Consider the following 17,553-nt stretch of genomic DNA (forward strand, 5'->3'; position numbering starts at 1 on the left):
AGTACTTACAATAACTATGAGTTGTTATAAGTCATTAAAAATAAGTTGTTAAGTGAATTGTTAAAACCTAAATACTTTTTACTACTACTCAGCACTACAACCGTTGACGGGCCCTGTCTCCTCCTATCTATACCTGCTGGCCCAGACTCTTCTGTCCTCTATGCTTCTCCTTCCAATCTGCATCTTTCTGAGGTAATCCTCAACATCTCCTAACCATTCTTTATAGGCCTTCCTCATAGCTGTGGTAGACCAGGCTTACCTAAGAAAACTTTCTTTACAGTCCTGTTCTTTGGCATCCTTTCCATGTAGTCAATCCACCTGAGGCTGTCACTTTTATTACAGCCACAATATCAGGTTTCTGGTACAAAAATTTAAACTCCCTGTTTGAACGAATTGGCTAGTGACCATACACACTGCACCAAAGATCTTCCAGAGCACTTTTCTTTCAAAGCACCTCAATAAATCTTCATCCACTCACATCGTGATCCACGTTTCAGGGTATGCTCTTTCAGAGCCATAAAATACCATTGGCCTCACTTTATGTAATGTTTACTTATTGTACAAATTAAAACCTCAATGACAATTACAGGTTTTTGAATGAATAAGCTTTGTTACATTAGAACAATTTAAAATGACACCTGTATGAGTAATTTATGTTACAAATAATTAAAGATTTGTGGTTTAATCCTTATAAGAAAATGTTTCCTGATAATATCTCTTTTACCAAATATGCAATGTTTTATATATTTACATTTTTTTACTTTTATATTTACTTTTACATTTTTTTAATAGATTCGTTGTTGGATGGAGATGGGTCAATTTCAAGAGGGACGTTCAATAAATGTCGTCCTCCGGGTAAAAAAATGTCAGGTGAATGAGATTCACTAAGGCTCCTCAAACTGAACCTTAGCTGGTTGTGAGGAGCTGACAAAAATTTCGGCAAATTACGCCTATGCAGGTATGACTATCAGAATAAATATTTTTGAATAAATGAGGATAAAATATATTGTATAAATGCACAAAACCTGATATGGCTGTTATTGTACTGTTGACCAGCATTTATGTATTAATTTATTTGTATTTTCACAATATTTATTTTATATATTTATATAGTTTTTATAAAAATATAACTTATTTAAACATATTTTGTGAATAAAAATTAAATTTACTAATATATTTAAAAAATTGGCCTTTAACTATTTTAAAAATATATTATTAACGTTATTTTACATTGTTTCTGCCCTTATAGACATTGTTATTAATACTCACTCCAAAGAATTATGATTTTTTTTTTTTTACAAATGTATATTATTTTTTACTTTTGTTGTTAGTATTTATTCGTTCATTGTGTTCACAATATTTATTATTTGAGAATGAAACTTTCAGTTTTGTGAGAGATGACTCCTATAAACAAGAAAATATAGGAGCAATATAACAAATTCATAAGTTAGGTGAAACTAGAGTTCACTACATTCCCGTAAAAAAAAAAAAATTAAAATATTTAATAAGTGTCTACCTTTTAAGGTAAGACAGTTTTAACGCTTTCTTCAATACAATGAAAATAAGTATTTTTACGATGTCACGTAGAGAAATAAATTTACATTAGGACTTTAATTATAAATTTAGCATAGGGTAAATAATATTTCATCCTTGGTGATGATTTACATTAAAATAATATTGAGGTTAACTATCAATGTGGGCTATTTACAATCTCTTATCTTATGTATTTTTTCTTCTTTTGAAAAACAAATAATTTTTGAATAATTATTAGCAGGTTCAATTGAGTGACTCTTGATCTAATGGAGGAATGAAAAAATACACAATGATATATGAACACCACCTTTTGAATAAATGAATAAGTTGAAACAAGATTTATTCATAAGAATATAAATATGTATTTAAAAAAAAAATATAACGACAATAATGAAAAATAAAATTGTACACAAAAAAGATTTAACCTTCAAACAGTCGCACAGGGTAGAAAGTTAACCTAGCCCTTTTTTTTAATTATTTATATTTCTTTAAGTTTATTGTTATCAAACTGTATAAGGGCCAGATGGTATAAACATTTTTTTTATTTACTAATAACAACAATTTTATCACAGAATTTGTATTAAAAACTATAAATTTTAAAATTAATGATATATAAGTTTTACAACAATTTCACAAAACTGGGGGACCACAGTAGCTGAGTGGTCAGCTTGCTACACTCTCAACTCGTACACCACACAGTCGTGTGTTCAATTCCCACCATAATTGTATACTTTTTTCATGCTCCCCTTCCCCCCTCAAAAAAATACCCATACCATCAATCTCCTCTCTCCCTGGCTACTATGAAAGCCATTTTAAAAATCACAAAAATAGGAAGATAAATATTATATATATATATATATATATATATATATATATATACACCCCAACAAATTGCTCAGGTCATCATTGGCCCTTTGCCTATTTGTACTTCTTTTCCTGATCTTTCATGCATTTTTTCAACCTGCAGCCATTTGAGCGTCTCGTTCTGTTACTGACTCTCTGCTTTTATATGACAATTAAGTCGATATCTACAAATAACCTCTCATTTGTACCTCAGGTTCTCATCTACAGAATAGACACAAAATATACAATACATATATACATACCATCACCCGATACAAGCATAGAAGCCTCGTGTGACATTCACTCCCCTCAAAATTCCTTGAAGCGAGGTTAAACCCCGAATTTTTTAACTAGAACTGAAAAACTAGATTTTAAGAGGTAGATTTGAAGCATGACGTGGGCCAGCATAAGGTAGAGCTACTTTGTATTTCCATTTTTGTAGTTTAGAAGGTTTTTGCACTACACAATGCAGGAAGATCTTTATCTTGATACCATACTCAGTCGGTTTACTTTATTAGGTTAATCAGTGAGTATACTCACGTCATAAAAATTATAGGAAAAATTAATCAAAAATGTCACAAATTGCTGCTATTTTTCCCTTTTCTTTTGATGTGACTTCAAATCGTATATGACATCTGAAGAGAAACTTCCTATTGCTCAAGGCAGTACGCGAAAATTCCTGTACAGACAGAACTGGACAAATCTGAAACATTTAGCTGTCCATACAAAATTCCTATTAGAAATATACAGACGAATATAACAAGCTGAAGAGTATTTCACAGTAAACTTCTCCCTGAATTAGAAAATAATTTGAATAGTAAAATAAGAAGTCCAAGAAAACGTAGAAGGTATAAATAGTTGACAGAGAAAAAAGTATTAGAATAAACGGTTTAAAAAAAAAAAAAAAAAAAAAAAAAAAAACTTAAAAGTCATGAGGGGTAGTGGGTTTTCCTTTTTGAGTGATGATTGTGCCTGAACACTAGAAAACATTATTTTTAGAATAGAACAAAGCTAGGGGGTTCAGTTTTGCAAGATTGTGTTTGCAAAACTATCCCAATGTGACTGTTCCAAGGTTAACAATTTAAAAAAATTCCTTTATAAATAATATTAATTTATTAATAGCAATAAAAAAACTAAGTATCTTGGTATTCAGTCTATCTTAAGTACAAATATTTTACACAACTATATTTTGAATGTATTTTGATCATGATTAAAATTGTAATGTTAGTTAAAAACTTAAAAAAGGGTAAATTGATCAAGTAACAACTGCCTGCAAGCATACCAATACCAAAGGCCAATATTGCCTTTTATTGTAGTTGTATTTAATTGTTCTTATTAGTTTAAAAAAAACCTCATTAGATCATAAATATTTATGGTGTTTATTGTTGATTCCTCCACAAATATGGAGGATTTAATACCGTAGTACAATAAGTAAAACTGTTGTGATTAGCATTTTTAATTTTTAATATATATATATTTTTTTTAAATTTAGGTTGAAAAGACATAAGAAACACAAAATGATGGTACTTTAATAGTATCAGCTTCTTTATGATTGTATATTTAATTGTACATTTTAAAAAGAAAACCATTGGTATATTTGGATACCATGAAGCAAACAAATTTTGGCACACTTGAAAAATTGAATTTTGGTCGGCTTGAATTTGTTGAAGCATGACGGCCATTTCTTATCAGTACAGAATTACTAACAGAACATATATACTGCATAGAAATTATGAATGATGGAGTGAGTACGGTGTTCAATCCTTTTTAAAAAGATGTTCCTACTCACAGTAAGTTTTTTTTTGCAACGACCGGATTTCGAGCCCTTAGCTAATCATCAGGTTGAAGGATTTCTACAACCTGATGATGAGCTAAGGGCTCGAAATCCGGATCGTTACAAAACAACTTACTGTGAGTAGGAACTATCTTTTTAAAAAGGATTATATATACTGCATGTTGTCATAAATTCTAAGTAAAGAAACTAAAAAAGTTTCATAATTCTGTATGATAAAAATATGTTATGAAATTTTAAAGATCAGTTACGCTTCGTTTAACATTGTAAAAGTGATATTTTAAAGTTTGTATAACAAGTGCTCTTTTTTTCCTTTTTCCAGCTTACTGCTTAGTATTATTGGAAAAGAGTTTAATAATTATTTATCTTTTAAAGACTTGTTGTTTTTTAACTGTTGACTTATGTTTAAATTTATTAAAGCCACTCTCACCTAGTACAAATTTATTTTATCATGTTTAAGTGTTAATAAGGAATAAAATATTTTATTATTATTACCCTTACTTACAATGGCAATTTTAGTCCTAAGAAATGACTTTTTCCTCAAACTCTGAAGATTTACATCCTATCGATGTAATTACTTTAGTTTAAAGTATTTTATTTGCTTGCATTAAAATTTCAATTGTAAATTTTGTAAGTGTGAAAATCATATTTAGCAGATGAATTTAAGGCGCACATCCTTCCGTGGATAACAAGTGAGGCACTTATGGATCTCCTGCACTTACATTTTCACAATTGTTGTCCTTAAATAAAATAAGACCATGTTGAAATTTACATTAAAATTATCAGTATTATTTTTTTTTACTAATTTATATCATATAGTCAAAGACAAAAAAAATTATATTTTATTGTTTATTTCAAACTGTATTTATTTTTATCATTATATTAATTATAACATACTTTTTTTAATGTAAACCAAAATAAACAAGAGCAGAAAATTCATGAGGTAATAAATAGGTTAATAATAAAGTTTGAACTAGTTCTTTCAGAGAGGTATGAATTGTTGATGTGTAATTTTTCATTGACATTCCGTTTATCAGCAAAAATTATTTCGCAGGATTTCACTGCACAGTCTGCCAGTTGATGAATTTCTAATCATTTTGGCCTGCCTATCCTTGCTGTGTTGATATGTCATTCACCAAAATGATGAGCGACAATCAAATTTCATTATTTTGTTATATTAGGACCAACTTTGGCATAACCATAAAAATTGACAGTTGTAAGCAAATTAAACAAGATCGAGTTTGAATAAAAATTGTTTCATTATGATAGTTTGAAAGGAAATTAGCCAAAACACCGGAAATTCTTTAGGTTATAAATAGGTTAATAAAAAAGTGTTCACTTTTTCTTACAGAGGTGTATGAAGTACTGATTTATGGATTTTTTTTTTTTGTTTGACATTCTGTTCATCAGCAAAAATTATTTCACGGGATTTCTATGCATGGTCTGCTAGTTAATGGATTGGTAATTTGTTCATTACTGGTCATTTTGGCCTGCCTTGCTGCGTTGATATATCATTGACAAAAATGATCAGCAACAACCATATTTAATTATTGTGTTATATCAGGACCAAACTTGTCATAATTACAGGAATTATTTAAAAATTATTAAAATTATTTAATTATGATGGTTTGAAAAAAAAAATTCACCCAAACACCAGATAATCATTTAGCGGATAGAATAAATTGGTTTAGTTAAATTTTAATCTATCACTAAATGATTTGCCGGTGTTTTGTTGAATTTTCTTTTAAACCATCATAATTAATTTTTTTATCATGTTTTTTTTCTGAGTGTATATAATAAAAGTACAAAAATCAATAAAGCATTCAGTGGTAGTCACCGTTTTACAGGGTTTATATGTGTGATTTTTTATTGTTATTATATTATTACCTATTAAATATATAGGTTTCATCAAGTGACTTGAAAAAAGATGAGTTTGCCTTCAATAATAGAACGCACAAAATGTTAGATTAGCATATTTTTTTTCAGACAAATTTTAATGTATGAATTACTTTGTTTAAGTATAATTAACAGTTTTCAAGCTTGTAGTTTACACTGTACAGAAAATACCTTTATTCATTTTGAAAATCTCTTGGAAAGTGACAAAATATAATTGTTGAGTTAGAGCTTTTAAAAAAAATCAAAAATCAAACCAAAGATGGAAATTTACATTTTACTTATTGAACATTTTTCCCAATAATAGTTGTATAATAATAAATACCAATGTTTGTTTTTACGAATAAAAAATTTGCTTATGATTGTGTTCATGGATATAGAAATGACTTTTTCTCAGTTTATTTTATTCTAATTCCATGTTATAAAAATGAATTATATATGTTGTTCACATTTTAAATGTTAGCTTTTACAATTTTAATATTTATTGTTTGACTTAAATTATTGTTAGTTGAAATTAGTGATGTATCAAATTAAATTTAAATTTGTTATATGTGCTCGTTAATAGCTGATTATCATTTTTTGTTAAATTAATAAAATTATTGACTTTTTATTGTTCTATGTAAAATGGGACAATCTTGAGTTTCTGATAAAGTTTTATTTTAACATAAACTAGCCATGTATTTCAGTATTTCCCCGACTGAGGGAGGCGTTTTGCATTAGTGTATACATAGAAACACTAAAACATGTGACAAAGAAATAATGAATTTTTGCTTTATGTTACAAATAGGCTATTAGTAAAGTTTGAAATTTTTCTTACAGCGATGAATTACAAAAATAAAAGACCTTGGAAGAGAACTCTTGTGATAATATCAGCTGTAATAAATTGTCTTCTATAATCCTTTAGCAATTAAGTCTTTTCATTGTAAGAGACAAATTCAAACACACTATCTGTTTTTCTTTATAAGATCTGTGGGGTGATGAATATTATCTTGCCTGCGTATCCTCGCCAGTTTGGTCTGTCAGACGCATTCGTCTATTCAAATTCCTTAATGTTAACAAAAAAATGTTCATGTTTGTTATTTCAGATTAACACCTTGTATAATGTGACACACTGAAGATGCCGAAATGCTGAAACAAATTTGACAAACAGTGAGGATAGGCAGACCAAAATATTCTGTAATGACCAAACTGTTTTCTCTATTTTTTTCAGATTTATTGCATTATAATCTGTTGAGATAGTCATAGTTTAAATTTGCAGAAATCATGATTACTCAGGTGGTTAAATTAGCCAGCCTTGTTTTCTTTGATCTTTAAATAGAAATGATATATTACGTTTATCATTTATGTTCAATCAAATTGGAACTTATTTAAATTAGCACACAAATTTAATAATGAGTTTAGTGGTTGTTGTTTTTTGTTACATTGAGTCAAGACATTTCACTTCTTGATAATTCTTACAATAATTAATTACATCTAGTTTGGTCATGATTATCACTGAATTGCCTCAATGATATTACACAGTTGTTGCACAATTGATATACAAAACCAGGCTTTTCAATAAATAAAAATCCAGCAAATGTTGCACTAAAGAAAAAATTAAACAACAAAATCTAAGATTTATTTATTTTAATAAAAATTTTAAAATTTCTTTCCTCCTGTATGACCTATATGGATCTATTTTGGAAATTGCACTTTTCCCTATAAGACAGCACATTGGTGCCTCTTCATGCACCTCTTTTGGTGTAAGAATTGCTTTACCGAACTGGTTGTACCATGAACTTCAAATTCATGAAGGATTTATGCGGATGGCTCTGGTTTCTTCTGACAGTCGGCATATTTCTGTCTCTGCTTTACCCATCTTTTTTATGTGGTAGTTAAAAGGCCAGTACAGAGGCCTATAATTTTCCTCAAATCCCGCCTGCTGAGAGAGAGAGAGAGAGAGAGAGAGAGAGAGAGAGAGAGAGAGAGAGAGAGAGAAAGAGAGAGAGGAGTTCCTTCACCTTCCTTTTAGAGAGATTTATAAATCCTACTTGGTCATACAGAATTTTTCTTTCTCGAATCATTTCTTCATTTTCAACTTAGGCACATAAGTGCACTTAGTTGTGGTTCTGGCCTCATGAGGGCTACCCTTTTTTTTTGGCTAGGTCAACCTGTTCATTTCCTCCTATACCTTCAAGTCCCAGAACTCACTTCAAAGTAATCTTGTGTTTTCCTAAAACCATTTGGCAATTTAGATATTCAAAGACTAGTTTGGAGCTAAAAGCATATTCTTATAAAATTGTAATGTTTATTGAATCAAAAATATAAAAAAATTTTCCTTATTGTAAATAAACAGCAATATCACACAGACAATAAATCTGCCTATAGTATAATCAAACATGTGTATATCTAAAACTTAAACATTTCCACGATATTTTGGTACTCTTAAAATGAATTTTTCCACTTTAAATAAAGTTAAACTCTTTCTATACTCTCCTTGGACTCATTTCAGTTTACATTACATTCTAAATTATTTTGTTTTATTTATTTATTTTTTAATATCTGGCAGCAGTATCTTGGATAAAAACAAATCTGAAACTGGATGTTCTAATCAAATCAAACTTTATTAGCCATTGATTTACATATTTTGCATAAAAGGGCTATGTCATTTAAAGGAATGTTGAGGCCTATATAACTTGAACAACAAGATTAAAATATTCTTTTACATCATATATTATATACATATATATAATTTTATACAATTTCACTAGCCAAATTGTTGAAATTGTTGTAAATTGTTGAATAATCTAATGTCTAACCTCTCATAACCATTGAATACAACTGATGTTGGTATAACTAGGTCTGTGGCATTTCTGGTATTATGATTGTGTACATCTCTAAAATTTAAATAGATTTTAACATTATTTTTTCAATATATTAGACTCAATAAATAAACTTTTACAGTGTTCAGTTTCGGGTTTTCTCAGCAATATTCTTGAGAATCTTTTTTGCATCAATAGGACTTCATATACATGACTAGAATTTCCCCACAACAGCAGACCATAATACATATACATACATTATACCTTGAAAAAAGGAGAACAGTTTTTAGGATATCCAGCAGCACTGTATTTTTTTTTTTTTTTACATTAAAAAACACAATGAGGAAAGTGTATTTGTAAGTGTGAGATATGCTCTCTCTACTTTAAGCCCCTATCTAACCACAGACCCAATAGTTTTCTCTTTTATTATCACTTTTTAGTGTAAAGAGGACTTTCTGGCTGTTATCTGGGATATGCATGGCATTTTTTGGAACCATGCAACCATTTTTCCAAATATCTCTGCAGATAGGCTTGTAGCAGAGCAGGGCCTTTGGCTATTACTACAAATGAAGAGTCATCAGCAAAATCATCCGTTTCTATACCGTTCAAACTATTTACCAAATCATTGACATACAGAATGGAAAAGACAGGACGCAACAGTGAACCTTGTGGAACACCGCTCCTTACATCTCTCATTTTAGACTTATTATTTTGCCATCTGACCAGTTACCATCTGCCGGAGAGAAAAGAACTGCAGAAGTCAGTAACCACTCCTCTTATACCATATTTCCATGATTTACTGTGTTAAATTCTTCGCCAAGATCACATGTGTTCAACTTGACTAAGAGTTTGTTTTCCAGTGCACTGTAAATACAGTTTATAACTTTAGATAGTATATTCATTGTGTTCACCTTCACTAAAACCAAACTGGAAATTTACTAATACATTGTGTCCTTTAATGAAGCCCTCAAGCCTAGTTTTGAATCTTTTTCTAACATTTTTGATAGGACAGGTGCTATAGTAATAGGACGGTTATTATTTATTTCATCCTTGCTCCCTTTATCTTTGAAACTGGGACCACAGAACAGGGTTTCAGCTCATCAAGAAATGCTTCGTTTGAAGCAGAGATTAATTATATAGGAGATAAGGGTCGCAATTAAAGTATCAATATATATGTTTAATGAGATTTGTACTTATGTCATAGAAGTCAACACAGCTGGAATTTTTTAGGTTCCTTATTATTGTTAAGGTTTCTACATTTGTAATTAGGGCTAAAAAAAAATTTGCTATTGATCCAATGTTATGCCCAGAGGGGTGACATTTTTTCATTTGCTTTACCAGTTTCACCAGCTTGTTTATAAAATAGTCATACAATTCATCTGCAGAAATCCCATTTTTAGCCTTCACTGATTTCTCTTTTCTAGATTTCTCTAATCTATGCAATGACATCAATTTTTTTAATATAAAATCAATGATACAAGTGTTTCGTTGTTTATAAAGAAATGAATTGCCTGGTTTGTGTACATAACTGGATTAATATTACACTATAAGGGTAAAAATTATGAAACTAAACATTTTTGGGAGTATCGGCTATCCCTTAGTGCCTAACTTGATATTTTATTCTGAATAAACTTCCACGTTGTATTTTATTAAGTTTCATTATTCTTAATCTTTAATTTAAAACAATTGTAAATACTCAACTAATTAAATGTTATGTTTGTATTATTTAAAACATAAGAACACCTTGTATTCATGAAAATTGAATATATCGAAATGTCAGAAGTTCAAGTCACATATATTAAACATATCTTTGACAAGTACCTGAATTTAAAAAAATTCTATATATAAATATTGTCATTATTTTAAGTTTGTGCCATATATGATTTGGAGGTTTTTTTTTTTTTGGTTTTTTTACAAAACAAAATTGAAAGTCCAAATGCAGAATGTGTTTAAAAAATTTGGGCAAATTTTTCGCACAAAGATTGTTCAATTACAGAAAATGCACACTTTTATTTTTGAAGACGTACTTTTTTTGTTTTGTTTTTGAATAATTTGAATTTTTAAATTGTAGTGAAAGTATTTTTGCTATATTTTAAAATATGTATTTAATCAAGAATTGTGGGCAGAAAAATTAATGTATAAATACGAATGTACAAGGTAAATTATTGACTAATATTTTCAACACCAATCCTTTAAAATATTATAATATTAATAAACTATTAAAAATGTGTATATTCAATATTCTAAAAATACTACCTCACTTTAAGTGCAAGAAGCCACTCAAAATGTTTAATTTCACTAGGTCTAAATATTAGCATAGGAATGTTTTAAATTTACATTGCCTTAACACACAAGTTTTTCTCATTTTGTTTACATTGGTTTTAACTGTAACACCATCCATCTTTTCGATGTAAACACTTAACGTGTCATTAAATGTTTAATTAATAAGTATTTATAATAAATGTGTCAGTAGATAAAAACATGTTTAAATATGTGTTATTTTGAAGAAGTAAAATGTAAAGTAACTATCATACATAATTTAATGGGTGTGACAAAGTATTAGATGTACTAACTAATATTTTAGAACAATATGTTAAAACGTTCATATGTCAATTTTCTATGAAATGAATTTTAGTGCATATTTTTATGAATTTGACTTAAATTCATTAGATAGAAAATTCCAATTTTAGCGCTGTAAATTATGACCCTCCGTTAAATGTATTTGCTCCATTTGCTTAGTCTTTAGCAAATCATTTTTGTTTTTGATAGAATTTCCGATTCAATCAGCCCGTAAGCATTGCCATTTAAACTCAACTCCAATAGCTGTATAAAAATAATAATTAAAAAATTTGAACCATTTTATGACAGTTGTGGTTGCAGTAATGTGGAAAATTAAAATATGTAATTATCAAGATTCGAACATCATGTTTTCAAGATCAAATATCAATGTTTCAATTTTCTTATTGTGCATCATGTGTTTTAAATGTTTGATTTGTTGGATACGTGTGTATTAATTGTAATGAAAATCAAGGCATTTAATTCTATAATTCTTGACTATGTACAAATAATGTAATTTTTTTTTTAAATTAAGTTTTGAAAACTTTAAAAAACATTTTTAATCAACCCAGTTTTTTCTTAATTTATATTAATATTTATTTAACCAGTGTCTTCAAATCCTTATTGAGAAGAAAATAACGAAAATATATTGCCAAATAGGAACTTTTCAATATAGACAAAGAAAACTTGAAATTCTAGAAGGGAAAAGCTATTGCTTTAGTTTACTCCTTGATGAAAAATATCAACATCCTTAAAATACTAAAATATAAGTTATATTGTTGGGATATTTTCATAATTTTCTGAACTGTAAAAGGCCTAATGAACTGACTTAAAATTTCAGCTCAATCTAAAAATAAATAAAAAAGTATAATTTTTTGTTGAATCTGCAATTTGGTCGTTAACTATCATTTCAGCCTTTCTATACTTGTTGTGTTTGTATGTCAATGAGCAACGACCAAATTTCATTATTGTGTTGTATCACGACCAATTTTCTCATAATTTTAGCAATTGACAGTTGTAATAGCTAACAAATAAAAATATATTTTAATATCTATAAAAAACAAAAAAAAACAATCCTACTAGATCTAGAGGTATTCTATATTGGCCCAAAGTAAAGTTATTTATTTTCTTACAAATGTAATAACGATCTGAAATTTTATTTAATCTAAAAAGATTTATTGAATTAAATTGCCTCATGTTAGATGTATTTACACGTATTTTTTCAGTCATATTTATAATTACAAGGAATCTCTTTCAAGCGTCAATACTTTTTAGGTTTTTTCATTTTTATTCAATTATCATTTAAAAATAATGTCAGGGATTACTTGTTTATAATGATTATTGTTTAAGTAAAAAAAAATCTAAGATAATTGTACATAGGTGTTGAAAGAGTAAATAAAATTATACTATTGGTGTAATAGTTGGAAGCGGAATTAGTAATATTTTACATCTGAAAACAATTATTATTAACAAAATTATATAATTGAAAACAATTATATATAAATAATTAAACTGTGTATATTTTAATTCATATGTGATCTAAATTTTACCACGTCTTTCGTTATTTTTAGATTATAATTTGAATATATACTTCCATTATTTTAATTAAGCAGCTATTTATAAACATTTGGCATTAATATAGCTTTGAATTTATATATATAATAAATAAAATTTATATTTTATTTCAGAGTGACCTAGAGTGACATAATATTGTACTATTAATAAAAAATGTATTGATGGTAATTTTTCTTTGATTTATTTTTATTTAATCCTTGATGTACTATAAATCAACACAGTGTAAAAAAAGAAGAAAAGCTAATAAGAAATTAAAAATAAAAATAAAATAAATCAAACCTCTCTGATGTACACAACTACAACTAAGCTTTAATATTTCCAGCTATTTTAATAAATATTTTTAAAAAAATCAAACATAAATCTAAAACAAGAACAGAAGAGTGAGCGAGAAAGAGAGAGAGAGAGAAACCTTGCAGTGTAAGGTACCCACTTAAAAAAAAAAAAAAAAAAAAATCAGAGGAAACCTTATAGTGTAAGGTACAGAAATGGTAAATACAAATGATAAACTACACACTAACTGTGAGTAGGAACTATATTTTTAAAAATATTGGTATAAGGTATGGTCAAAAATCAATAGAAAAATCAGAGTGAGACAGAGAATGAGAGAGAAAAGCTTTCAGCACAAGTTATGGTCAAAAACTCAATAGAAAATCCAGTCAGAGAGCAAGAGAGAAAAAAACTTTGCGGGATAAGGTATGGAAAAAATCAATAGAAAAATCAGAGAGGGTGCGAGTGAGGAGAGAAGAAACCTTGCAGGATAAGGTATGGAAAAAATTAATAGGACAATTAGAGAGGGCGTGCGAGAGAGAGAGAGAGAGAGAGAGAGAGAGAGAGAGAGTGAGAGAGAGAGAGAGAGAGAGAGAGAGAGAGAGAGAGAGAGAGAGAGAGAGAGGAAACCTTGCAGTATAAAGAATGATCAAAAAATCAGCTTGAGGATTTGACAGATCGCAATGTTTTTTCAAGATTCGGTGTAACTTTTGGTAGAACTCTATCATCAAAGGTTGAATATCCCAATATAATATGTTTAATGTGCCTATATTTCCAGTGGGTATGGTAGATTATGTACAAATGTACGTGCATTATGAGAATTTTTGAAGTTTTCTATTCATTGAAAGATGTATGTAATTGATTTATGTTTTTCTTTTTACGAACTGTACCTAACACGTACCATGTGACATGAGGGGCAGAAATTTTTTAAAACGGGTTTGGCCATCACGTTAAAATCATGAGTCAGTTCTAAAAGCAATTATAAAAATAGAGAACAGTATGGGACTAAGTATTGACCCTTGTGGAACACTACTTCTACACTGAAAGGGGATGATATAGAACTGCAGAGTAGACCATGACAGGTCCTCTTTTTGAGAAACAACTCCACACATTTTGTTAGATTTATCGGCTATATTTTCCTTTAGTCTTATTTGTATTTCTATTTTAAACATTAAGGTTTGTTAAGGGTTTCTGTGTTACTACTTCAGGACTTGGCTTTTCCTTTTCCAGAAGGCTCTAAGCCTGCAAAGTGACATCAGTCTTGTCTCGTTAACGAGGTCTTACTATTCACTTGGAGCAAGCCGACCACACCAGCTCAACATCAAGGGCACTCACAGCATCACTCACTCTCGCCATCTCAACAGCCGACTTGGTTACCAGCTACCTGCTGCCCGAGACTACCAACACCGCTGTATCCATGGTCCCAGACCTCAACCATTGGCTCCACACACAACATTGGCCCTTAACAGGGCCACCAAAACTCCTGGTCACTTAAAGTTTTGTTGCTCCAAGTGTAGTCCTCTATCATTCTAGTCCTAGGTTTAGTAGTCCTGCCGTTAGTTCTGTGATAATTCTTTAATGGACTTTTTGCATGCCTCTATCCTAGAATACGATCCCATTGAACAGAGGACTTAATCTTGACCCATTGTCTGATGGATCTATATTTTTGGCAATTTGGTGTGCTTCAAAAGGGTTCAGGTCTGATAATTCCTGAAGAGCTTGCCTTGGTCAATCGGCCTCAACTTTTTCCTTCTGCCCTGTAATCCCTGGTATCCAATTTAAGGGTAATTTTGTTTTTTCCCCCATCAATGTCTGGACACTGCTTTGCATGTACAGACACAAATGGCGCTGTACTTCACCACCAATGAGGATCAAATTGTCCAATGATCTGCATTTTTGGGCAGTTTGATATGGCACAAAAGGGCCAAAGGGGTTGACTGGAAAGTTAAATCCATAACCAATCCATAGTTGTTTTATTGGCAATTCCATGTCATCATATACTGGTCATGATTGATTTTCGCACTGGTGAAAACGTGGGGGGATTTGCATTGTTCCAGAACGTATTCAACAATTTCTGCCAAGTCAATGTCATTTTCAACCGTTATTCCTTTGAGAGCACCTAAGACTCGATTGTTGAAGTTTTCATTTGGGTTTTTATAAATTCAACAAACGCACACGCTAACAAAACATTTATATTCGTGCTATTTTCTTAAAGGTTCTTTGTATTCTGGAAGTTAAATATTAAAAATAAACATTAACTACTGATGCCTACAATTAATAAGAGAACGTATACAAATTCGAAGCGCGGAAAGAAAATGGTGGCCGGGTTTTCAGGTAAATTGAAAAATAATTAAAGAAAAAATAACAAAGCTGTTTTTTTTATAAACTAAAAAGATCTATTACAAAATATTAAACTGTTTAATCATTAAACTATGTATATACAATGCAAACATAACGAAATGTTTGAGGCTACCCACTTTCTTCTGTGGCCTTTTCTTTGGGCTTAACAAAGCCCTCGTATTTGATACATTCGTCAATAGGATTTATCTCATGTTAATACTCTTGGAAAATAATAAAAGCCCGATTATGGGCGCTTGCGCGAGGGGTGGCTGTAGATCGCTGGAAAACAAGGCAATAGCAATGGACGAGCGGAGGGCGAGAGTGCTGGAAGCAAGGAAGCGGCTCGTCGAAATAGTCGCGACTTCACGTTCTTTGGGCGTCCCAGAAAACCGACTCGTCAATCTTCCATCCGTTTTAGCATTTTGCCCGAGGAACAAGAATTTCACGTATATGCTAGCAATGAGCACTGCAATAGCCACGATGCTAGCACTCGCCTATTATACCACATCCTATACGTTGCCTAGGCATCGAATTTGTCTTAATAATACACCACCTCAGGTTTGAATTTCAAATTTATTGTGTACATGTTAATTTTTAATTTAAACATTTTTGTTTTAGAGATTAAAGACTCTTCACTAGATAATGAGACTAGTATGCATTTATTTTTAGTTAACAAACTATTCATATTTACAATTCAACATTAGTGCACCACATTTTGTGGTAATTGGTTATCATTATCCTTGTTAAGTACAGTAAATTTAATTTTTTTAACAAACAAAAGTAATAATAAATCTCATTTTTGATCTAATTACCTGCTTTTTTGGCAGACGTTTTTACAGTCATTTCATTTATTTTTATATTTTTAGGGTTTTATGATGGCTTACTACAATTTCGAATTTGATTCTCTAAATCTCATTTTTGATCAAATTATCTGCTTTTTTTGTCAGACGTTTTCACAGCCATTTCATTTATTTTTATATTTTTTAGGGTTTTATGATGGCTTACTATAAAGTCAGGTTTAACTTTTTCCTAATAATTATTCAGAAATCGTGAGATGCAGTCTGGTGTGATGTAGCTTTCAGAAAAACATTTTCTTTATCCTGCCAACGTTTCGATCTTTATTGAGATCATCTTCAGGGCCTGGGATTTACAAACATTATTTACATTTAACAAATACATGTAGGATGTGGAAAAAAGTGAATTTATACAATGCAAAATATATTTTTTATATTCAATCAAATTATTTCTACTCACTTCAAAATCCAACATATATAAACATAAAACAGCAATATCTCACTGGCACTCTCGACACGACACGCAAGAATGGCACAATTACACAGAAGACAAACACTTTGAGTGGCCATTATGATGGCTTACTATAATTTCGAGTTTGATTCACTAAATCTCATTTTTTATCTATCGACCTGCTTTTTTGTCAGACGTTTTTACAACCATTTCATTTATTTTTATATTTTTTAGGGTTTTATGATGGCTTGCTGTAAAGTCGGGTTTGATTTCATTTTTTCCCAAAAGCGTTTCACTTTTGTGTGCTGAAATTGGGCAAGGTATCCTCGAAATCTTAAGTCTATTTTTCCAATTCTTCAACTGATCCGATCTTTCTTTTTCTAAGGTTTTTGCCATCATACTACAGCCCCATGACTTAAGGTCTAATCTAGGTACTCTCGATCTTTGTGTTAACCCTGTTTACGATGTTAGATCGAGAAAAATGATGATGGAGACTTGTAAAAATTGGCTAGTTAACATTGCTCGATCTAACAGGCCAGGGCGTCAGACCCATATTCTCACACTTTTCTTCTAAATTGAAAGCATTTGAGATAAAACAAATTCACATTTGCCTTGGTAGGGTATTCTAGCCTATTTAGCTCATCAGTTCCACACTGCCACCAACAGCTAGAGTGGTGTTAGTACACCCCTTTATTGCGGTATTGTCAT

The 17,553-nt window shown here is 30.1% G+C and overlaps 1 protein-coding gene across 4 annotated transcripts in view; it reads left to right on the forward strand.

The window, feature by feature from the left end:
• LOC106665350 (neurofibromin) overlaps positions 1-17,553 on the forward strand; it is a 57,661-nt gene that overhangs the window by 38,562 nt on the left and 1,546 nt on the right. For 2 of the 4 annotated variants that reach the window (XR_001340296.2, XR_002910310.1), the window contains one exon: positions 793-958. Coding sequence is in view for 1 of the 4 variants with exons in the window: in XM_014391707.2 (XP_014247193.1) it covers positions 793-878 (86 nt within the window). In the remaining 3 variants the exon portion in view is untranslated. Of the gene's footprint in view, positions 1-792; positions 1,094-1,771; positions 3,298-17,553 lie in introns of those variants that run through there. The other 2 variants (XR_002910309.1, XM_014391707.2) reach the window with 2 other exon arrangements.

This window comes from Cimex lectularius, unplaced genomic scaffold (assembly GCF_000648675.2).
Source record: "Cimex lectularius strain Harlan isolate CLEC.00 unplaced genomic scaffold, Clec_2.1 scaffold9, whole genome shotgun sequence".
Lineage (NCBI taxonomy): Eukaryota > Metazoa > Arthropoda > Insecta > Hemiptera > Cimicidae > Cimex > Cimex lectularius.